Source organism: Laetiporus sulphureus, assembly GCF_001632365.1.
Source record: "Laetiporus sulphureus 93-53 unplaced genomic scaffold LAESUscaffold_75, whole genome shotgun sequence".
Lineage (NCBI taxonomy): Eukaryota > Fungi > Basidiomycota > Agaricomycetes > Polyporales > Laetiporaceae > Laetiporus > Laetiporus sulphureus.
In genome coordinates this window covers 107,884-130,263 of record NW_024468584.1, presented here as the reverse complement: position 1 = coordinate 130,263, position 22,380 = coordinate 107,884, and the positions used below count along the sequence as shown (strand labels likewise).

Genomic DNA, 22,380 nt, shown 5'->3' with positions numbered 1-22,380 from the left:
CCCCAGACTTATTCTCATCTCTGCTACGCCTTTCCATACAGTGTTACCAGTGCTCACTTGCAAGGCACTGCTTTACCTTGATCATCTTTGTGTCCGTCCTTACGTCGACAACAGTCGGTAAGTGTTTGATCATAAGGTCATAGGCTTAGTCGGCGCTCTGCGTCCTAAGTTTGTGATAGAAGAATAAGTCTGCTTATCTTACCTGCCTCGAGTGCCTGCCCAGCGTACTCACCGCAGTGTTGCGTCTTCGCACATCCACCCGCACGTTAGCGGTGTCATATCTTCACCTGACGTTCCATCAGTCGCCGACTCTACCAGCGTAAGCCGCACCAAGGCATTGCGCAGCATCGACGGTGTCATCCATCGTCCTCGAGTGAGAACTCCAGAAGAGTTCTATGAGCAGCGGCCCATAAGACCCCTGCCAAGGCCAGGACACATCTCTACGGGAGGTCGGCCCCCTCGTGGCACAAGTTCAGTTTCTATTATCCAGACTCCCTCGGTCAGGTGACCGAGACTACCTGCAGGACCATCTGGTCCAGATCTTAATCAAGGGATATACGTCGAGACCGCTACTGGGTCTCATTTCATCTATCCTCTCGCCGTCTCCATCATCTCGACTCAGCGCGTCGAAGGTACCCTTCGACAGATTCATATCCTACTTATCAAACGATACCGTCGTCAGCTCGACGACCATGACATCTTCGACCTCGAGCATCTCATAATCAAGCTCGAATCCCTCTGCAACGACATAGCGGAGTTCAAGCTTTCTTTTGTTCACTAACACGTAGTCCGCGATTTCTGCAACTACGTCCAGGAAAGGAAGCATCAGGGCGGAGAGGCTCACTGGATAATCAGAGATATTATCCAGAAATATCATCTAGGAATACAGGTCACAGGGCGACCTTTGCTGTAGATACGAATATTCATTTTGTATATGTCTTCATCTGGCGATTCAAACAATCTTGATAACTTCGAGCAGTTAAATCCAATCGGTCACACCTTCAATTATCTTTGGGATACAATTCCACGTGTTCTTCGAGACAGAGCAGGTGAAGCGTTTGCTACATACGAGGACACGTTCGACATCGATTACCACGACGTATATCACATCTACGCCCTCCAAATCTATCCAGAATTTGATTGGAGGAATGTCACCGTTCATATCTGCTATATCCCTATTGGATCTGAGGAACCCGAGGACCGTCTCACTGAAGCTTACAATAGCTTCGTCGATTGGCTCGAAGAAGTCGAGCGTATTTGCGAAATTCATCATAATCACCAGTGGCCTGCAGTCAGGGACAAGACCAGGTTTTTGTGGCAACCCTTCGTCAAGGTCATCCATCGAGACCTTTGTTTGCTGTGAAACCAACGCTCAGGACGAGTAATTGCCCAACAGGCTACGATCGCCAATAGACATATCGTCGAGTTTGAAGAACATCTTCGTGAGATAGAGGAAAAATTGTAAAATGACGACTCCTACTCCAAATGATCCAAGCTTCTCTCGTGCTCCATCTCCAGAGCTTCCCGCATGACTCAATATTGTATTGCAACCCCCGAATCCTATCATTCGTCAAGCCCTCGCCGACACGGCACCCCCAAATGTGAACATACCCGAAAATGTGAAGAATTGGGTAGTCGATCTCGTCACAAATGTGGTGAAAGAGATGCGTCAACAAACAATGGCGCATTACGAAAATCTTATCCAGCGCCAAGCGCATACAATGGAATGTAACACCACGGAGTTTCACAATCGGACAGTCTTCTTAGACCAACATCGTCAACAATCCGAGTCTCGAATCGCAGACTTGGAGAAAACCTCGTCAGCTTTACTTGAGGAAAACAAGACCACTAACGAAGCGTTTGTGGCAATTGACGATGAAATCAAGGATCTCCAAATGAAAGTAGAAGACCTAAAGAAATCACATGATCGACTTCACGCATGGGCATCTACGCAGGGACGGAAAGCAGGGCAAGGTGGTAACAATGTCGACGACACGGACGATGACGATGAGCCGTCGTTTGGTCGCAAGGGTAAAGGCGTAAAAATTGACCAACCAGAAAAATATGGTGGCAATAAGGACAGAGTCAATCTCGATGATTGGCTCGAACAAGTAATGCTCTGGTTGAAATACACTGGACATACCAAAGACGAGTCCAAAATTATATCTACCCTCTTGCTCCTGAAAGGAGGAGCACGCGAATACATGCGGCATTGGATCACCGAAATAAATGAAAACAACAAGGCACCAGGAACTTGGGCGGAGTTCATCTCAGAACTTTGCACGGCATATGAATCATTGGACAAGGATGACAAAAAGCGAACGGAGCTAGAAGCCTTCGTCAAGAAGGATCATAGAGACTTCCGAAAGTTCGCAGAAGACTTCCATCCAAAGGCAACCGGTACAGGCTTCTCGGATCAAGATTTGATCGAAAAGATCAAGAAACATATTCCGGAGAAGACGTGGCTGCTCATGCTGGCAGACATGACTAAGGACAACTGGCCCAAAAAGTGGACCGAATTCCTTACATTTGCACTCTGAATATTTACGTCACTACAACGAGAAGGCCACCATGCCAAGGCCGAAACCAAGGACCCAAATGCTATGGAGGTTGACGCAGTCGGGAAGAAGGGGAAGAATAAATCCAGCAAAGCGCGAAGTGTACAAGATGACAAGTTGGTATGCGCCAACTGCAAGAAGAACAAGCCGACGTTCTTCAAATCGTCGAAATGCTTCGGCAAGTATTGCACTGATTGTTTCAAATTGGACCATGTTAAGAGGAAGATTGAGAAGGAGAAAGAGACAGCGGCAAAGAAGAAGGATGGGAAGAAAGAGGACGACGCCAGGAATAAATCCAAGTCGTCCAAGACGCGACAGGTAGTATCTGATTCCACTTCATCAGATGCAGAGAGCGAAAGCTCTGATACCGAAGAAGAAAAGAAGCTGCAGAAGAAGAGCTCTTCCTCTAAGACTAAGGGGAAGGGTAAGGAGACAGCTGCGCATATCAGCGACCGCAGCATCCACTCGGAAAGCGAGCCTGATGCATCTGAGTCGGACGAAGATTTCGCCGTGATCCTCTCAAGGCTCAGGCACCTGAGGGCGAATGGATCCAGTTCATCAAGGAAGGCGGGAGAGGGCTCTTCAAGGAAGGATCAGAAGGGTTTTCTCAAAGGGGATCTGTAGGCAGCTCGTCAGAGTCCCCAGAACATTATATAAGACCTGTACATTTAGCACCCGAATCAGACACCTCTGTAGATCGTCGCAACGCAGAGGATGATAATGTAACAATAAAGAATTCGTCTCCAAATTTATCATCATTCTATTTACCAGTTACATTATGGGTGTACGGCAAAAAATCGAGCGCTGAAGCTCTAGTCGACTCAGGAGCATATTCCATGTACATCAGCAAGCGACTTGTAAAGAACAATCGAATTGCAACCTCCAAGCTTAATACTACGTACAAGGTGTACAATGCTGACGGATCCCAAAATAAACATGGCGAAATAACCGACTATGTAAAAGCATACCTCAAAGTCGGAGATCATGGTTCTACCCATCGTCTGCTAGTCACAGACATCGGGAAATTAGACATGATCATTGGGATGTCATACTTATGTCAGCATAATCCAGAAATCAACTGGCAAGCTGGAGAATGGAAATACTCACGATGCCCGAGTACGTGTCACCACCAGAGGCTTCATAAAAAGCAACAAGCCATTGCGAGAGAGGAAGCTGAAGAAATCTCGCAACGAGCACAACAAGTGGCAAATGAGGAGCCAACTGCATTCTGAATGTTTAATGGACACAACATCGATGCAGTAAATCCTATCATCTCGTGGGTCGAAATGGACGACCCCGAAGCTGAACAAATAGCCCGCATGATACTTTCTATAGCAGATTGTGGCTATGCTGAACCAGAAGAAGACCTGAAAGAAGCGGCACCCCAGTCAAACACTGGCAGCCCAGAAGATCAGGTTATTAATGAAGTAGAATCTTGGGAAAAGCTAGTACCAGATTATCTACATTCATTTGGTGATGTCTTCTCCAAAAAAGCGTCTGAAAGGATGCCAACTCAAAAGCCTTATGATCATGCAATCGAGTTTGAAGAAGAACATGAATTACCACGACCAAGCAAACTCTATCCTATGAATCCGGAGGAAAGAAATTCCTTAGATTCATGGATCGATGAAAATCTAGCAAAAGGCTACATTCGAAAATCGAAATCACCTATTGCTGCCCCAGTATTCTTCGTCAAGAAGAAGGATGGCACACTAAGACTGGTACAAGACTACCGAAAACTTAATGCCATAACCAAGAAGAATCGCTTCTCTATTCCACGAATAAGCGAGCTTATCGATCAGCTCAGTAATGCGTCAATATTCACCAAGCTGGATCTCAGATGGGGATACAACAATGTTCGCATCTGCAAGGGTGACGAATGGAAAACAGCTTTTGTGACGCATCGCAGTTTATATGAGGCCACGGTTATGTTTTTCGGTTTCTGTAACGCACCAGCCATCTTCCAACACATGATGAATGAGATTTTAGATGATCTTATTCGGGAAGGTCATGTGATCATCTACCTCGATGATATCCTAATTTTCACTAACGATTTGAAACAACATCGGAAGATTACCAAAGAGGTAATTAAAAGATTACGGGACAACGACCTTTTTGCCAAACCAGAAAAGTGCTTTTTCGAACAGCCATCGATTGAGTACTTAGAGATGATTATCTCTCAAGGTGAGGTCCGTATGGATCCTCAAAAGGTCGCAGGTGTACTCGACTGGCCTGAACCCAAGAAGGTTAAGCAAGTACAAGCTTTTCTTGGGTTCGCAAATTTCTATCGTCGATTTATTGAAGGATTTGCCAAAAAGTCTCGACCACTCAATATCCTTACACGAAAGGATCAGAAATGGGTGTGGAACGAAGAGCAACAACAATCATTCAATGCTCTCAAGAAAGCTTTTACAACAGCTCCAATTCTGGCATTACCGGATGATACGCATCCATTCCGGTTAGAAACGGATTCAAGCGATTTTGCCACTGGTGCATGCCTCGAACAACTCAAAGACGATGGGTTGTGGCATCCAATCGTATTTTATTCGAAAAGCCTCAATGAGACTGAGCGGAACTATGAAATCTATGACAAAGAGATGCTCGCAATTATTCGAGCGTTGGAAGAATATCGACAACATCTCGAAGGTCATCCGCTCCCAGTTGAAATATGGTCCGATCACCAGAACTTAACCTATTTCAAATCAGCACAAAAGCTGACGAGGCGGCAAGCTCGATGGTCATTATATCTCACACGGTTCAACATCCAACTACATCACAAACCAGGGAAATCAATGCATCACGCAGATCCTCTGTCCAGGAGGCCAGATCATGAAGAGGGGGTAAATCTCGATAATTCCGACAAGACTCTGCTCAAACTGGAATATTTCGCGATTAAAGCTATTCAACATACCCATCTTGCAGTCGTCACAGATCATGATTTGGTGAACAAGATCAAGGAGGCACTACAAGACGACAATGTGAACAAATCATATCAAGACCTACTCAAGAAAGGACAACGAGAGTTCTCAAAAGGACTCGAAGACTGGAACTTTGAAAGTGGGATATTATTATACCGAGGCAAAATCTATGTGCCGAAAGCAGATAATAAGGAATCACTTAGACGAGAAATCGTTCAGCGTTATCATGAAGCTGCCAGTGCAGGTCATCCTGGAAGATGGAAGACATATGAGATGTTATCTCGTAATTACTGGTGGCCGGCAATGTCCACTTACATCAAAAAGTATGTTGGTTCTTGCGACCTTTGTCAACGCAACAAGAACATCAATCAGCCAAAATACGGAGAATTACAGCCAAATGAGGTTCCGACAGAACCTTGGGAAATTGTCTCTGTTGACTTAATCACTCAATTACCAGAATCCCATGGATTCAACGCAATTATGGTAGTTGTCGATCGTTTGATCAAACGAGCGCATTTCTTTGCAATCACCAATGAGTTTTCAGCATCAGACCTTGCCCGTACTTTCTATGAGAGGGTATGGACACAGCATGGTCTTCCGAGACAGATTATCTCGGATAGAGGTACTCAGTTTGCAAGCGCATTATTCCAAGAAGTATGCAAGCTCCTTGGGATACAATCAATAATGTCGTCCGCATATCATCTGGAGACCGATGGTCAAACTGAAAGAACAAATCAGTCGCTAGAGCAATATCTTCGTATTTATACTGATAAATGCGTGGAAGACTGGAGTACTTTACTTCTAACTGCCGAATTCACCTATAACAATCAGGCTTCTGAAGCCAATAAGAATTCACCATTCTTTGTCGAATACGGTAGACACCCACATGCAGAACCAACAATAATGGACCCCATAAAGCATAATACGCTAGATTCCATAATGCAGGCACGAGTAGAAGCGCAAGAGCAAGCGAAAGCAGCCATTTTATTGGCAGCTGAGCGCATGAAGTGGTACTACGATCAATCCGTACGACCCGCACCTTTCAAAGTTGGAGATCAAGTATTACTCTCCATTAGAGATTGGCAGACATCGGGAGCCAAATTGGCACAACGGAGAGATGGACCCTTCAAAATCGTAGAAAAACTAGGATCAGTCACATATAGACTCAAAATGCTGTGACAATACGGCATTCATCCAGTTTTTCATGCGTCCGAGCTCACGCTCTACCACAAAGATGAAATACCAGACCGCACTCTCAGACCCTGTCCTCCTATCAAGAAGAAGACTGGCGAAGAATGGGAAGTCAAATACATAGTCGACTCTCGTGTCATTCATGGCAAACTTCAATATTTGGTGCATTGGAAGGGTTATTCTAAAGCCGAAGAAACTTGGGAACCTGCAGCAAATTTGAAGAAATCTCCGCGTCTCATCAAGGAATTTCACAGAAAATATCCTGATGCACCTCAACCAATATCTCTCATTGATACAACTCCAGTGGATGGCGTTTTTCCATCCAGGAGAACAGGTCAAGTTTACGACCCCGCCACTGATACCATTCAGATATACGATCAGGATAGAGATGATTGGGATCATTCTAGAGATCTTCAAATTACATTAGACAATCCAAATGCACACGCACCAAAATATGCCCATGAAGACGATGCTGGAATGGATTTAGCCGCATCAGAACCAACAATCATCCGAGCACACTCAAGAGGATTGGTATCCACAGGACTTCACTTTACAACCCCTCGAGGGACCTATGGTCGAATTGCACCACGAAGTGGGTTAGCTGTCAAAGGCATCGACATAGGTGCTGGTGTTATCGACAGAGGATACACAGGCGAAATCAAGATTTTGCTAATCAATAATACAAATGATGACTTCACAGTCAATTTGGGCGATCGAGTTGCTCAACTTATCATTGAACGTATTATCACCCCTGTCGTTTCACTGGTTGATTACCTCAAACCATCAGCCCGAGGTCACCGTGGATTTGGTTCAACAGGTGATAATTACTTCCAGAAATCACGCAAAAAGCCAGATTCGGGATGAACTGTCTAGAAGGGGGGGTATTGTCACAGATTTTCACGTTTTCACCTCTGCACGTGACCAAGACATCATTTGACATCAGCGCTAGGCTGTTCAGAAAGAAACGAACCGGTACGCGAAGTACTAACAGTCCTAGATGCCCCGAAGGTCCAGGTCTAGTCACGTGACATATCACGTGATATCCACACATGTGACAAGTAGCGCTGGTATTAGGTAAGCCTAATTTATACAGTAATATTATCCCACCTAGAAGCAATGGTTGGACTCCGGAAGAATCCAACGAAGGGGATACACACCACTGGAGATATGTCCTTAAGGGGATATTAGTTCACATGCACGAGGTAGATAGATACCACGCCACCGGAGATGTAGTCATTACAGGCAATACCATTCCCATGGTCTTACTAAGTAGTTCGGAGGTTCGGCATGCATGACACACGTAGTCTGACAGGTAGTGGTAACCAATCAGACAATGTCCATTAGCTAGCGGTTCTGGGGTATCAGGGTACCAAGGGTCCCTCCGCTCATGTATATAAGCCAGAGCTCTGAGACGCATAAAGTCCCCCAGACTTATTCTCATCTCTGCTACGCCTTTCCATATAGTGTTATCAGTGCTCACTTGCAAGTCGCTGCTTTACCTTGATCATCTTTGTGTCCATCCTTACGTCGACAACAGTCAGTAAGTGTTTGATCATAAGGTCATAGGCTTAGTCGGCGCTCTGCGTCCTAAGTTTGTGATAGCCTCTGAACTTTGAAGGTACCGGTGAGCACATCAGAGGCAAACTCAGATAGCGCATTCTATGCTAGCATGATGACCTTGTTTGATGTCCCTCACTGTACTTGCTTCTACACGATTTCTTGATGTCAATCAATGCATTGACCTAAGTTTTATCCCGCTCCCGCTTTTCTGCCGCTCCCGGGGAGCGATAGGAATGCAGACGTTGCTTCATCTTTCCCTTCGACTAAGTTCCATTAAATATCGATGCTACGCTTCCAGATTCCCGAATCGTCGGCAATTGAACCCTCATCCTCTTCACCCCCATCCGTTTTCTTCCTCCTCGAATCGATCTCGGCCTCAGCTCTCTTTCGGTTTTTACTCTGAGAGGCCGAAGATGGCTTATGACTCTGACCGTTCTCCCAGTCACGCCGGTGCAACCGATATACCGCCGTGGTGGCCCATGCATCAATAACCTATCAGTAGAGAACATTAGTGACAACGAGAGAAGACAATAAAATTTTGCGAACGTTAGAGTGCTCCCCTTCCTGTTTCATCACTCCTAACTCCTGGCGCAGGAGTGCCGCAGAGCAACGCGGCGCGAACGCGTGAGCTTGGTAGTATTTGAACGCGTACAGTTGCCATATCGCGTCTTGACGAGCGTGGGTGCGGGATGAGTAACGCCTACCAAGTGATGAATAGTCAACAGGAAATCACGAGCTAAAAGGAGGTGCACCATCGAATCGTTATGCACTGTATGCCCAACAAGTATCCTATACTCCAAGAGACCCGCCACCTGCTTCTGCGCCTCTTTCAAGGGCTTCGCTATTGACCCGCATCAGCCTGAATTATACTGTGCTAAAAATTGCTCATATGACATATGTACCGTGCACTATTTCATCTGGGCGGATACCAGAGAACTGGGTCCGATAGTCGACCACGCGCCCTTGGGACGAACGAGTACATCAAGGACGACGACATCCTCACAATTAAGGGCGCTCGTAAGGCAGATTTCGTGCCATCGAGACCCATTCTGACCCATTCCGAACATCTCGCAGTCTATAGCGAGATATTTTCCTGGTCTGGAAGGAATAGATGAACGTGGATCGGCGCGGAGTAATATATCCCTTCGCTTACACGTACTGCGTGCGGTGGGGTAATACGAAGAGCGTGCCTGCAATCATAGATCGGAGAGAGGATATGGAATCTCCGTTATGCATAGCGGGTTGGTTGGTGTCGTGGACGGGCGTAACAACCATATGTTTATGTGAACGTGTGGGCACAGGAGACGCTCCCCGAGAAAAGGTTTTGCCGAAGCAGATAGAGGTATCAGAAAGTTATACACTATTATATTCTAGATTATTCCAGTCTGAACTCCTTGAAAGTGCTGGATTGTGTGGTTTGCTCTTGAGCGAGGAGAGGAGTTTCTGCCAATGTAGAAATGGGCTTATGGTTAGCGAGTGATGGTCTTACTTGATGCATGACGGAACACACTTTGAGCAAAGTGCGTTACTTAGACGAGATGTATTTCACTTTATCTGGAAGGTGTCGACTAGCTAAATGATTGATCATGGACGAGATCATTGCAGCCACACGAACAAGCGCCCGTGGGCTACTAGCTAGGTCATAGTACAATATCCACGCGCCGCAATCAACCACTGCACTACTGCACTGGCATCTACGTCCGGGACGACCAGCATCATGGATTTGAGGCGGTGCATTCTTGTTTGCCGTGCAGCTATGGCTTGTTCTGCCAACTGTTTGGCTTACCATCTGTCTCAAATTATCATACCGTGACTCTAGGTCACTCTATTTCCTCTGGCAGCTTTTCACTCGAGCATTCGATCTGGAGTCCGAAACGTTCAACCTTCAACTAAACTTCAAACGACATTGCATCCATCATAAGAGCTGGTTCCGAAGTTTGCTGAAGGTGCACACTTCTGTGACGTTCATTGTCAATTTTACGAGGGAACGGAATAGCAAGAAAGCTCCTCACTACGATACTCATCCATGAATCTGGCGATCATGTCCAATGACGGAGTCGGTGGATATGGCCGCGAAGTTTGCTGGAAACAGACATACCCTCGTGATCATCGATTCATCCCTCATGGTCATTCTTCGAAGCTGCGGGTGCAGGGATAAATGGCTACATTCCCATCCGACTGGAAGATCCATTGTTCCCGGGTCAGTCATCGGATCGGAAACGCGGGCAGGATGGTCGCCACCGGGCCGCCACATACATGATCGAGTCGTAGTCATGGTGTAAAGGCTCTCATGACTATCTTCTGGCCGTCCATGGCATTCGTTATGCGTGCTCCGTGCGCCAGATATAAAGCGTGGATACAGGACAGACTCTCACCCCATATCTTGTGCGCGTCGAGGTAGCAAGATGTTACGTGTTCTTTGGCCCGGGCTGTTGGTGAGCTTGCTCATCTTGACAGCTATCGCCACAAAAGTCTCGCGTGGGAGGAATAGCACATGTATCCTCGAGCCCCTTGGCGATGGGCAAGACGATACTGATCAGGTATGTTCGAATAGCTCCCAAGAGAATTTATTCATTATTGGTTGTAGATTGAGGCTGCCATCATGGAATGCGGCCAATATGGTAGTACAATTTTTGCTCCTGGAGTCTACAATGTGACCAGGTGAGCAAGCTACCACCTTCAATTGATGTGTCTAAATCTTCGCGATTCGAGGAAAATGACCTGGAACCTCACAGAGTCTAGGATTGACCTGCATGGTTATCTCAACGTAAGTAATGCTTCGTTACACCACTTATTTCCACCGCTAATACGTGGTTCATTCAGTTTACTGCAAACCTCCCATATTGGATGGACCCGGAGAACACCTACAGAGTTATCTTTATCCAGGTTCGCTAGTGAAAGGCATCCTTCACCTTAGCCTTTATGTATATGGATGTAGAGTCAAGCCTCTTGGTTCGTCATTACCGGTAGCGACTTCATCATTGACGCACACAATACCGGCGGAATCATCGGCAACGGCCAGTATTGGTGGAACTGGTACGGCCTTGACACTCGCTATGATGGTGATGGACGGCCTGTGTCCCTCACAGTGTATCGGGCGAAGCGAGGGACTGTCGCGAACTTCCGGATTGAAGGCCAGCCCTTCTGGTGCAATGCTATTGCTGAATCGCAGGACTTCGTCTATGATGGAATGTACTGCAATGCCACAAACACGAATCCCCACTATTTTTATCAAAAGTAAGTATATCTCAGAAACAAAACACAGGTGAGGGGATTGACCTTATATTCAGTGCGGTACCGAACACCGACGGTAAGAACGCTGTCTATCTTGCTCGGCAAGACCTCTCATTGATTATCATGTAGGTATTGACACTTTCCGTTCCGACAACATTATCATGCGCAACTGGGATGTAAGCAAGTCTCTGCATAGCGCTTTACTATATAATTGACCTGGTCCTGTCTTCAGATCACATTAGGAGATGACTGTCTAGCAATCAAAGGCGTGCGGCTATATGTTGATTCTGTGACAAACAGACTGAACAGAAGCGATAGAATTCTACCAATATATATGCCCAAAACATCACCTGCCGCGGTGGAAACGGGATTGCGTTTGGATCATTAGGTCAATACCGCGACCTCGTGAGTTCCGTTCGTGCTCTGCAATTCTTTATCCGGCTGACGATGGATCAGTTTGACCATGTCGAGAACGTTACTATGGAAGACTTACATGTGAGTGAGCTCATGTATCCTGAGACTATCTAGTCTAATGATATCAAATATGATGCTAGATGGTGCACCTCGACTCGAAAGTTCAGCCAAATATGGGTAGCGGGGTAAGGTAATACGAGCGTATCGCGAGGATCACTGCTGATTTAGCCATCGCAAGGCATACTTCAAGTCATGGACTGGAACGACGATCGGTTTTCCGCCAATTGATGGAGGAGGAGGCCTCGGTAAGTGCTACGACATCCGCGATGTCTTGCATTCTCACGTACGTAGGTCTGGTTACCAACATCACGATTCGCAACATGGTGCTGGATAACGTCAGTCTGCCGATGCATATCTACCAGACGAATGGAGGCCTTCCGTATGTACCAATCTTCCATCATTCACTATCTACGAAGCTCATAGCTTCCTCAGCGGAGATGCGCCTTCGAAGCTACAGTTCGCCAATATAACATTCTCAAACTGGACAGGGACCTCGTCCGGCAACGTCGGTGTGTACTCAACCATCCAGCAGGTTACTGCAGAGCATATGCTGACATGTGTTCGCAGTTGTGGATTTCGAATGCAGTCCCGCCGCGCCGTGCCCCGGGATGGCGTTCCAGGATATTAACATCACTGTGCCCAGCGGCGAGCCAGAATATGTGTGCTTGAATGTCACGAGTGAGACGGGACTACCAGGTAATTCCGTCATGCCAGCTTGTGTATGCAGCTCATGAGCAAGCGTTTCACAGGATGCAATGCTACGGTGCAATCGTGAGCAGCATGAGTTTTGGGGAGGATGGGTGATGTTGGGACGCGCTTTTCAAGTAGTTGCACGTCTCGGGAAACAAAGAATCCGTTGCTGCCGCTGTAAGGGTGCAGATAGCATTGAATGATCATTTTGCAATGGCAGAAAAGCCTCAGCGCTTAGCGATGGTGAAGGCGACGGTTTGAGCGCTTATAGCACTAGGTACTCAGCGTCACTTCCGCTCCAGTCAACATCTTTTGAGTCACTGGAGTATGCCTCTTACACGATGACTGTCACTGCATACTTCGATATCTATATAGGCGACCGAGGCGAGCACGCTCGCGCCGTAGCGAACTATGCTGCCACGTCTGCATTACTCTTCAAGAACGCTGCGATCTACGGCTTGCCGGCTACACCTCAGGAGTTGACGGAAGAGCAGCGAGAAATTCTCCAGGAGCTTGATGTACTGCAATGACATTCGGGACGTCTGCGCGAATGTGCTCATAGTCGCTGGCTGCAGAGTTCAATGCAAATGCGTTTTACGCCACCGAGGCCGTTGCTTGTGGGCAGGCTGGTGTTCGAGTTGGATGCGTCACCTGGGCTCGCGAAGACCACGGCGAACTTCCTTGCGCTGTGCACGGGAGAGAAGGGACAGTGCAAGAATGCACCGAACAAGAAGCTGCATTACTTGGATTGTCCGATACATCGTGTAGTGAAAGGCTTCGTAGCGCAGGGAGGAGATGTTACCCGAGGTGATGGCAGCGGTGGCGAGGTATGCACACCGTTCTCATCCCTTCGTATGTGCAGCATACCGACAGTTGTTTTTCTCTGACGGGTCCCCTCGCAGTCGATCTACGGTGGAAAGTTCAACGACGAGAGAGAGGGCCTCAAGAGAAAGTTACGCAAGGGCTCGCTCGCGATGGCCAACTCGGGCAAGAACACCAACACGTCGCAGTTCTTCATCGTCCTCACTGACGACCAGAGCAAGCTTACCAAGATGCAAGGGAAGTATGTTGCGTTCGGAGACCTGAAGGAAGGCTGGGACGTGCTGTCGTCATTGGAGGAGATCGGCGACAGCGACGGCAGGCCGCAGCAAGCAGTGTGGATCGGCGGGTGTGAACGCTGGTAGTGTCCCTCTTCGCCTGACATCCGCTACCGTCAAGGTGCATAGCTACATGCTTCGTCTAGCGCCAAAGGTCCTTCGATATCACCGGCTAACACGCCCTCGATGATGTGCATATTGGGACGATGGCTTCCCTGCATCTCTGAGGGAGGCACGGGTTTCATTGCATTCTACTTGTCGAAGGTAGAGAGACATCCGGATCCTCATCTTTTGAGGCCTCGTTCATACCCTCTTTCCATTTCTGATACGCCGCTGCTCCGGAAGTTCTTCGCTTGCGACCTCGTGCAAGATTCCCTCCGTGTGCAGAATATCATTAGTGCGCATCACATCTTGATATGTCACTTCCGCGAAGGACGAGCAAAGGACCTGACCTATATCTGCTGCCAGAATTGAGGGCCACATGGCATATATCACTCTAGACCTGACAACTGGCCCCTCACATTGATCAACAACAAAGCCTATGGTTGCTTGGCGGGATCATAGAAGACTGCAAACTGGCAGTTCGTACCTGGATAGAAGCAGTTTGAGATGCAGCCCTCCTTCCGTGATTGAGCATGGGACGGTCGAATCCAATCTCGGTTCACGCCGCTGATACGGTGGGATGTATGTGACAGCCTGAGTGGCGGGATTCATTGAGTTTGTGGGTCGGATCTGCCAGTGAGCCCGAATAAGCTTCAAGGCGATGCTAACGAACATCATGCATCAACAACTCTTCTGATATCCGTACGTGCAGATCCGTCCATCTACGAAGGCGGCAACTGTCTATGAGAGTGGTGGACGGACAGAAGTGACCGGATTGTCTTACCACCCGGTCAATGGCTGAGAAAACGTCAAGGCAAAATTTTGCGTCCTGTCGAGACACGGGGCCGCGGCGAACATTGAATGATAAGCGCCAGCATCGAACATGGTGAGACGTTATGCAATTTCGGGTAGACATAGATACATCCAAAATAGCCCAACAATACAAACTGCCGCTGCGACTCCATCCCAAGACCACGTCAAAAGAACAATACAACGAATGCATAAGATAGCGAACAATAACACAGAGGCGTCTGGACTCCAGATAATGCGTGCAAAGGGGGAACGAGCGCTTTTCTCGCAGGCATTCAGGCAGTGAAGACCCCAGATGTGTCAAGAGGATATACTACAGTACAGAAAGTGATATAAGGTACGATATGCCATTAAAGCGCGACGGCAACCGCGCCAATGGCGACGAGGCCCGCGAGGGCGTTCACGCCGTGGGACATTGCGCCAGAGGATGATTTGGTGCTGCTAGCGCTAAAGAAGCATATGACGGTGTGAGAACAGTAGGAATAGCCGGGGAGAGATACTCACGAAGCGGCGGTAGATGTGGAGGTAGCCGTGGCGCTGCTCGTGCTGGATCCCGAAGCAGTTGCAGAACCAGATGTAGATGCGGCACTGCTCGCGGTTAAGGTCACACCCTACAGAATCATGGTGTCGAGGTGATATGTCGGACAATCAACATCAAGAAGAGCGGGAAGGAAACAGGGCACTCACGACCGCGAGACAGAGCTGCTGGGCATACTCCTCGGCCTCGGTGAGGTCGCTCCCGGTGCAGGCGCTCTCGATGCAGGAGGTGACGCTGTCAACGAACGTCTTGTCATTGCATAGACAGCTGTCATCGCTTGCGTTGCAGCCATCGAGATTGGCGTTCGTCAAGCAGGTGTCTGCGCAGGCTGCGGCAGAAGATTCAGCGGTTTGTAGCGCGATAAACGAGTGATCGAAACATACTAGGGAGGCTCTGGCGTTTGAGGATAACGGCGTTGGCGGCGACGAAGGCACCAGAGAGGGCAACGAGAATGGCGGTAAAACGCATATTGTCAGCGGGAGGTAGTGCAAGAGTGAAGTTGGACACAAGAAAGCACTGGCTACAGGAGAAGGTCGAAAGAGAGGTGCACCAGCGACTGGAGGCTCGAGAGGCGAGTTGCTACGAGTATTTCGGTATCCAGCAGACTTTATAGGTTCCCGGTTGCCGAGACTCGACGCGGCTAGCAATGCTTCGGAGCGTGGGGGGCTGAGAACAAACATTTTGACCAATTAATGTTCCTGCTAGCCGCTCTCACGGGTCCTTTGTTCCTGAAATTGTGATTCGAACGGCAATGATGTTCTGACGCGATCTTAGCCGGGAAACAAGCGGAAGGAAGCCGTGGCAATCTAGGCGACCGAGACAGCGAGCAAGCGTAATAGGGAGTCCCATTGTCGGGGGTGGGTGCATGGCGGGTGAGCAACGGGTGAGAGGCATTGTGCGTCGGGACAACACCTGCCTCTTTCGGCCATGCGCGTTTAGCGATGGGCGCTCGCACCGGAATCAATTGCCACGTGAGTTGAGTGCAGATCGCACGCGAGGCTAGGCGTCGAGTTCTCCCGATACGGTAACCTCCGCGGATCTAGCCTCCAACTATACAGTTCCCTCCAGCCACCAAACCTTACTTTCTCCTCGCCACCAGAAACAAACAGTGCCAAAGTGGCGGGAGACTCGCTCGCGTGTAGCCCGTGTCCGCTCACCGACTGCGACAGCTTCAAGACATGGTATGCCGTTCTGCTGCTGGCCTGTGGCACTCATCTGACGTACCATTGATGTACAGGCCCCCTCCAAATCCTCCACGAAAAAGGTGCGATCCGAGAGCCACTCTTAATGTTCTCATTATGCTAAATGTTATATGTCCTCCGTCTCCGCCGCTCCTCATCTTTCAATCCTCTGTCGCCCGTGATTCTTGTCTACTGGGATACTCGGCGACCACGATGTTCAGACCGGCAAGACGCGCTCGGCCCTCCAAGATGTCGTGACCCGCGAATACACCATCCACCTGCACAAGCGCGTGCACGGCCGCTCGTTCAAGAAGCGGGCTCCCTGGGCCGTCAAGTCTGTCGTTGACTTCGCACAGAAGGCGATGGGCACGACAGATGTCCGGATCGACCCCAAGCTCAATAAGGCGTTGTGGGCACGGGGTATCAAGTCGGTTCCTCACAGAATACGGGTCAGGCTTGAACGTGCGCAGTGCAGCTCTGGTTGGTGTGGTGTTCTAGTTCGCTGATTAGCGTATTCGATATACAGGTAAGCGGAACGACGAGGAGAACGCGAAGGAGAAACTGTACACATACGCGACTCACGTTGAGCTCGAGTCCTGCGCGGTGCGTTGGGCCTTCGTATTTTCCTTGACGTTGACTGCTCATCGTTTTGCAGGGCCTCCAAACGACGGTTGTGGATACCGAGTAATTTATGTACATCCTCTCAGTCGCCGGGGAGAAGGTCGATGGGTCTTGTCTGCTATGGTTTGTGTTGGCCACTCCATGCCTCTGTTATGCATGCACTCTATACGCTCTACGCCGCGCTTTTACCCTGTTTCATGTTTAGCGACCAAGACATGCTGTCGCTTTCGTGCTGTGCAGGCAACCCATATGTCCACGCTGTTCCTTTCTCTGTGGACTAAGCTGACTACTCTCGCGAGCGCATGCATGATGAAATGCTTGAGATGAATACAGTGCAATTCAAGCCAGAAAACAGAAATGCGAAAGCATCACAAATGTCCGTTAAATATTGTCCGTCTATACTAATGTCTCATGCTCCGATCATGCCGTACTCTCACTGCATCTGCGCTCATCGACTTGTTCGGCATACGCTCCCAGATAGGGTCAACGTCTGGACCATCGAGATCACCCGCGCCGTCCCAACCCCAACACCATACTGCACAGCCTGGTAAGCTATCCAGAAAGCCGAAGAGGACAAGGGAGCGCTCACCATAGTCGGGTCCTGGCTGGAAGTCAATGGGTATGCTCTCTTCGTCGGTGAAGAGCCGGTCATGAGGCCCGAACCACGCACGGTCTTGTGGATCCGTTCGCGGGTTGTCGGGCAGGCCACCGAGGCGGACGTACCCTCGGATGGCAGTGAGGTTTCTTCGCCCAGGGTGGATGATGTCGTATACTCTCTGTGCATACCGCTTAAGCCAACAGAAACCTCTTGAAGCGAGGCAACCCACCGAATCATAGGCGAGTTTCACACGTGGGACCATAAGAATTCGTCCATAGCCAACCTCCCAGTAGTCGTTGCAGATCAAACTGCACTCGGACGCAGAGCATTCGCCGTCAACGATGCGCGCCATGCGGAAGCGGACGTGCGGAGGCGAGTAGAATGGCGCGGGGTCGAGCACTGCGATACCGTTCCAGCAAGACTGGACCTGGATCGGCAAGTGCCTTTGAAAGCGGTCTTGCGATGCACCGTGGTGGAATACCGACTCAAACGGTGCATTCTCAAGGGCAGTGCCATTGATGTCTCGCGCGACCCAGTTGTCGTAGAATACGGGAGAGCCCTGTGAGACGGTGAGCAGTGAGACGACCGAGCACAGACGACAGGCGTACTAGTTCCTCGTGGTACATATAGTCGGCGGCGCAGGTGATGCCGGCATTATTTCGCCGGCTCTGCCAGATAAGCTCGAGCAGGTCATCGACGCACGGGAGGACGTCGTTCATGAAGATGATGGTATCGAAATACTCATTTTCTGCGTCGCGCAGCTCATGCAATGGCACGAACGCGGCGTTACGCACCTCGGCGAGGTACTCGATGCGGTGATTGAATGCACCACGCGTGCGCATCGACGTGCGGATCGTGACGCGCATGCCGACTGAACGGCAGAGCGCGTCAAAGATGCGCAGCAAGGCCTTCGTCTGGTCCGTCGATCCGTTCTCGTAGATCGACACGTACACGTTGTGGTACCCCAGGATCGCAGCCACGCGGAAGAGCGTCGCAAACAGGTCCGGGATGATGTCGAACGAGTTGTACAGGTTAATCGCGAAAAAGTACTTGTGGCTGTCCGCCGTGAGCTGCCGCGACGGCGGGATGTAGTCACCCTCGGCGCCCGAGCTGAGCCTAAGCGTGTCGAGCCAAGAGGTCCGTGAGGGCGACTCGTGCCCGATGAGGGACGCATACCGCTCCTCCGCTTGTTCTTTGTACACTGACTGAGCATGACGCGTACACTCCTTTGTGTAGTGCGGTGATAGCGATGTCAGCAGTTCGAGTACGCGGAATCGTTCCTCGAGCGTAGGCATACTGATTGGCTGCCGTAATCGTGTTGGATGGTATGCAGCTGGGGTGTGGCTACCTCTCCAAGTCGCAGGTGATGGCTGTGAGAGTGCGACATGTCAGTAAATACCGACTCCGTGTCGTTCTCGATTGATATAGGCTTTATAATGATAGCGCACGGCGAAAAGCCATAGGCTCTCGTCCTCTATTAAAGTAGCCTGTAGACATTACATGTCTGCAGGCTATGCCAGTACACTAATTTGCTGCAGAAACAGCTCGCGACTGTGCCAAGTGCAAGACCCGGGAAGCAATTGTTTCTAATCGATTATCTGCGCTGAGTAGCGTGTGGTCGTCCAAAATGCCTCAACACTGAGACAGCAATTTGGATAGATCCACACAGAACCACGTCTGCACGAGCTGATCATACCAATCTCACGAAATGCATATTCTCTCCAATTAGAGTGCATCGAATAACATGTGGACTTAGAAAAGGTGCACAGACGCCATAATGCTTTATCCGCGATCTTTCTGGTATTGCAGAAATGCGAGGAGATGCGAGGAGATGTTGTGAACGTAACTCACCTCAGCTGTGAAGAGACTCGCGAGAAATATGCCCACGCATACTCCCAAGGATAAGGAAACCCATGTTGGCAACCGTTTGAAAGGGTTATTGCTTCTCGGCTGCATTGTTCATTCAAGGCTACAGCACAAACCAGGTGTGTTGCGAGCAATTTTGATATGAATAGAGATTGACCATATGATCTTGACACTTACCGGTCCTCAGTTATGGTGATGATAGTCACCCGCAAGGTCCACTTGAGACCGTGACAGTCGTACACAATTGCCCAATCCCACTAATGTGCCCCTTTTCCCGTAGTGGGTCTTTGAGATAGTACCGCCCGAGCCCCGTAGATTCGGAGGCCTATGCCCGTTGTCTCAGAGCGCTGAGCCTTCTGGACCTGGTGTGCAAGCTGCCGAGAGGGAAGCGAATTAGATACGACCAAGCTTGCAGTCCGTGGTCGGACGTCGTTAGCGTGGCCGTCGCGAAGCAATGTACAGTAAGCTAGGAGGAGAGTACTGAAGAAGGGAAATGAGTTGGTGGCAGGAGAAAGAGGGGGACATGATCGGTTTCGGTGCAGACAGCCAAGACTAGTGAGCTGTAAAACTTGATGACCGACCACGACTAGCCGCTTTCCCTATTACCATCATTCACGGCTCTGACAACGTCGAGCTCGCTTTATGCAGCGACGTTCCGGCAAAGGATTCGTCCACATCTCCTCACCGTTGGGCTTCGAACGCATGGGTTCAGACTCAGAAAAGGCCCCCTCTCGTCTCAACCAGAAGACATTGGGCGTAACGAACAGAATATGGCTCATTCTTGCTGTCTTCCTCTCCCTCATCCTCCTCACGCGATCTATATTGCCTTCTGAGAGCCAGACAACACGACATAGAGTGCTCTATTCTGATCTGAAGCCGAAGAACTACTTGAACATCAGCGATCAGGATGCAATGCCATTTGCCTTCTGCCCCGCGCTCGGTCCTGGTGACGAATTGGCATCCAAGTACGACCCGGTTGCCCTGTCGAAAACCCGTTTTCATACAGGAAGCGGGGCTCGTATTCATCGAGTTATCAATAAAGCGCTGTCAGGGCTGCCAGTGACCATTAGCGTGCTGGGAGGTTCCGGTGAGTACATTCCGTGCCCATCTTTCCATTTGCTCTGCGTTCCAATATATACGGCCGCGGCACTTTGGTATGCTCTTTCGGTGACGCGATGGTCCTTGGTGGGAGACGGATTGCGCAGTGGTTTTCATCAAACGGACTTGCCCCTGTGCGCATCGAACTGCTCCCACGCATGGATGCTTCTCATGTTGTACGTCATCGTTCGGCGACACGATATTGCTTGAGATTTCACAGTTTTGCATACAGAGGTGTTCCTACTGAAGTGCTGCATTCTGCATGCTCTAGCTACTGTTGGCACACCAGTGCTGCAGCTTGCCTCATGCTAAATCGCCTTGAATTGGGTTACTGACTTGCGCTCTTGCTTTCAGTATCCGCTTGCCATGGCGCAGGTGATGACCCTTTATCACCCACTTGCTATCCTTCAAAGTTCTTCAATTGGTGGAACGGCGTATTCCCCCACCCTGCCTCTGAGCTTACGAACGGCGCTATGCGACGCACAAATTCTGCATACTTTGCATTCTGCCACGCACATCATATACCTGACGTCACCGACCTGGTCATTGTAGAGCTGGACGTTGCTGATGCGAAGTATGTTCTTGGTGTATATCATCGGTGGACCAACAATCCTCATCATTGATGTAGCGACCAAGTGTCTCTAGAGGAATTTGAGCTGCTCATTCGATCGATTTTGATCCGCCCGGACCAGCCAGCTGTACTCATCCTGGGTCACTTCAGCCCGCAGGTCACAGAGGCAAACGGGTTCGGTGGTCCTGATCACTGGCATACCCTGGTGGCGCAGTTCTACGATGTACCGCATGTCAGGTTCGTACCAAAGCATACCATGAATGACGGTACTTATTCGCCATCTCAGCGTCAAGCCGTTGCTCTATCCCAGCTATATGACGAATCCTTCAGCCATTAACCGATACTTTGTCGACGCAATGTTGGCAAACCCCTCAGGCCATGACATTATCGCGGACGTCCTAATATCCTACTTCCAGTCACAGATTTGTGCTGCATGGGGTGGTCTTACTGGCCAGTCTCATGAGCTCCTGCCCGCTTTGGCCACACCGATCTTTGCTGACAACGCGAAGCTTCCAAGCGATGCACGAGGATTATTCGGGGGCGTCGCGCAGCGTAAGGGTGCAGCCGGGGCTGCTGCGCCGGAGGCAAACTGGGCTCAACGTGAAGATGCCGCGAACGGCAATCCCAACCGTATACTGTTACCCGAGCCAAACGTGAACTTGAAGGTGCCCTCATTGCACCAGAACCTTCGTGTACCACAAATGCGGATCAACAGTCGACCAGCCGATTTGGAGGCACATCCATTCGTCGAAGTTGCTCCGTACTGCGTCTCAGCGAACGATTTGATCAACCCTCTCCCAGTCTCCATGTTCGCCGGTTCAGGATGGGCAGCGTTCCACCCGCGCCCGGGTTCTGCGGACTTATCGTCGCATGCGCATTATTTCTACACGTCATTGCCGACGAGCAAGATGCGCGTGAGCATACAAGTGAGCGCGGGCGATGTCGGCGTGTACTACGTGAAGGAACCCAGCAGCAATGTGGGGCTCGGTAGCGCGGTCGAGTGTTGGGTCGACGACAACTTTGCGGGAGCGGTGGTAATAGAGAATGCCGCACCAGTTGGAGAGCCAACGCCTGCGTACGTTCTTCGTACATGGATTAGTACTGGGATGCTGACCGCTCCTTCTCATCTCTAGATTGGAGATGATTGACCACCAGGTCTCCACGGGACCACATTTCGTCGAGTGTCAGCTCATGGGAGAGGAGGATGACAGAGACATTCCTGCGTTCAGGATTATTGGTATCTTCGCCACCTGAGGGCTTTAATCTTTGGACC

General features: G+C 49.7%; 8 protein-coding genes across 8 annotated transcripts; 4 read left to right on the top strand and 4 right to left on the bottom strand.

The window, feature by feature from the left end:
• Positions 1 to 655: 655 nt before the first annotated feature.
• LAESUDRAFT_764401 (uncharacterized protein) lies at positions 656 to 1,342 on the bottom strand (the record flags this gene model as incomplete). The annotated part of the gene is made up of 2 exons (XM_040913433.1): positions 656 to 877; positions 1,070 to 1,342. 2 exons carry the CDS (start codon positions 1,340 to 1,342, stop codon positions 656 to 658), a joined length of 495 nt encoding a protein of 164 aa, XP_040758471.1.
• A 7,158-nt stretch (positions 1,343 to 8,500) lies between these two features.
• LAESUDRAFT_717989 (uncharacterized protein) lies at positions 8,501 to 9,463 on the bottom strand (the record flags this gene model as incomplete). The annotated part of the gene is made up of 6 exons (XM_040907382.1): positions 8,501 to 8,719; positions 8,774 to 8,856; positions 8,880 to 9,068; positions 9,130 to 9,189; positions 9,231 to 9,325; positions 9,387 to 9,463. The coding sequence occupies 6 exons, from the start codon at positions 9,461 to 9,463 to the stop codon at positions 8,501 to 8,503; spliced, it is 723 nt and encodes a 240-aa protein (XP_040758470.1).
• Positions 9,464 to 10,180: 717 nt separating this feature from the next.
• LAESUDRAFT_687793 (glycoside hydrolase family 28 protein) lies at positions 10,181 to 12,845 on the top strand. The gene is made up of 16 exons (XM_040905968.1): positions 10,181 to 10,767; positions 10,815 to 10,888; positions 10,940 to 10,994; positions 11,051 to 11,113; positions 11,166 to 11,464; positions 11,518 to 11,537; positions 11,591 to 11,637; positions 11,694 to 11,729; positions 11,780 to 11,866; positions 11,918 to 11,956; positions 12,016 to 12,060; positions 12,114 to 12,180; positions 12,227 to 12,314; positions 12,368 to 12,444; positions 12,503 to 12,631; positions 12,685 to 12,845. The coding sequence occupies exons 1-16, from the start codon at positions 10,633 to 10,635 to the stop codon at positions 12,708 to 12,710; spliced, it is 1,287 nt and encodes a 428-aa protein (XP_040758469.1). The 5' UTR covers positions 10,181 to 10,632; the 3' UTR covers positions 12,711 to 12,845.
• A 367-nt stretch (positions 12,846 to 13,212) lies between these two features.
• Positions 13,213 to 13,809, top strand: LAESUDRAFT_665557 (uncharacterized protein; the record flags this gene model as incomplete). Its single annotated transcript, XM_040905198.1, has 2 exons — positions 13,213 to 13,452; positions 13,528 to 13,809. The coding sequence occupies 2 exons, from the start codon at positions 13,213 to 13,215 to the stop codon at positions 13,807 to 13,809; spliced, it is 522 nt and encodes a 173-aa protein (XP_040758468.1).
• A 1,325-nt stretch (positions 13,810 to 15,134) lies between these two features.
• LAESUDRAFT_665566 (uncharacterized protein) lies at positions 15,135 to 15,640 on the bottom strand (the record flags this gene model as incomplete). The annotated part of the gene is made up of 3 exons (XM_040905199.1): positions 15,135 to 15,245; positions 15,322 to 15,500; positions 15,556 to 15,640. The coding sequence occupies 3 exons, from the start codon at positions 15,638 to 15,640 to the stop codon at positions 15,135 to 15,137; spliced, it is 375 nt and encodes a 124-aa protein (XP_040758467.1).
• Positions 15,641 to 16,113: 473 nt separating this feature from the next.
• On the top strand, positions 16,114 to 17,041 carry LAESUDRAFT_745741 (60S ribosomal protein L31; the record flags this gene model as incomplete). The annotated part of the gene is made up of 5 exons (XM_040911384.1): positions 16,114 to 16,143; positions 16,410 to 16,436; positions 16,575 to 16,815; positions 16,880 to 16,956; positions 17,009 to 17,041. 5 exons carry the CDS (start codon positions 16,114 to 16,116, stop codon positions 17,039 to 17,041), a joined length of 408 nt encoding a protein of 135 aa, XP_040758466.1.
• Positions 17,042 to 17,375: 334 nt separating this feature from the next.
• On the bottom strand, positions 17,376 to 18,867 carry LAESUDRAFT_764394 (glycosyltransferase family 69 protein; the record flags this gene model as incomplete). Its single annotated transcript, XM_040913432.1, has 4 exons — positions 17,376 to 17,509; positions 17,564 to 17,750; positions 17,802 to 18,131; positions 18,181 to 18,867. The coding sequence occupies 4 exons, from the start codon at positions 18,865 to 18,867 to the stop codon at positions 17,376 to 17,378; spliced, it is 1,338 nt and encodes a 445-aa protein (XP_040758465.1).
• A 1,273-nt stretch (positions 18,868 to 20,140) lies between these two features.
• On the top strand, positions 20,141 to 22,361 carry LAESUDRAFT_665546 (uncharacterized protein; the record flags this gene model as incomplete). Its single annotated transcript, XM_040905197.1, has 5 exons — positions 20,141 to 20,525; positions 20,891 to 21,110; positions 21,165 to 21,344; positions 21,394 to 22,182; positions 22,241 to 22,361. 5 exons carry the CDS (start codon positions 20,141 to 20,143, stop codon positions 22,359 to 22,361), a joined length of 1,695 nt encoding a protein of 564 aa, XP_040758464.1.
• Positions 22,362 to 22,380: the final 19 nt, after the last annotated feature.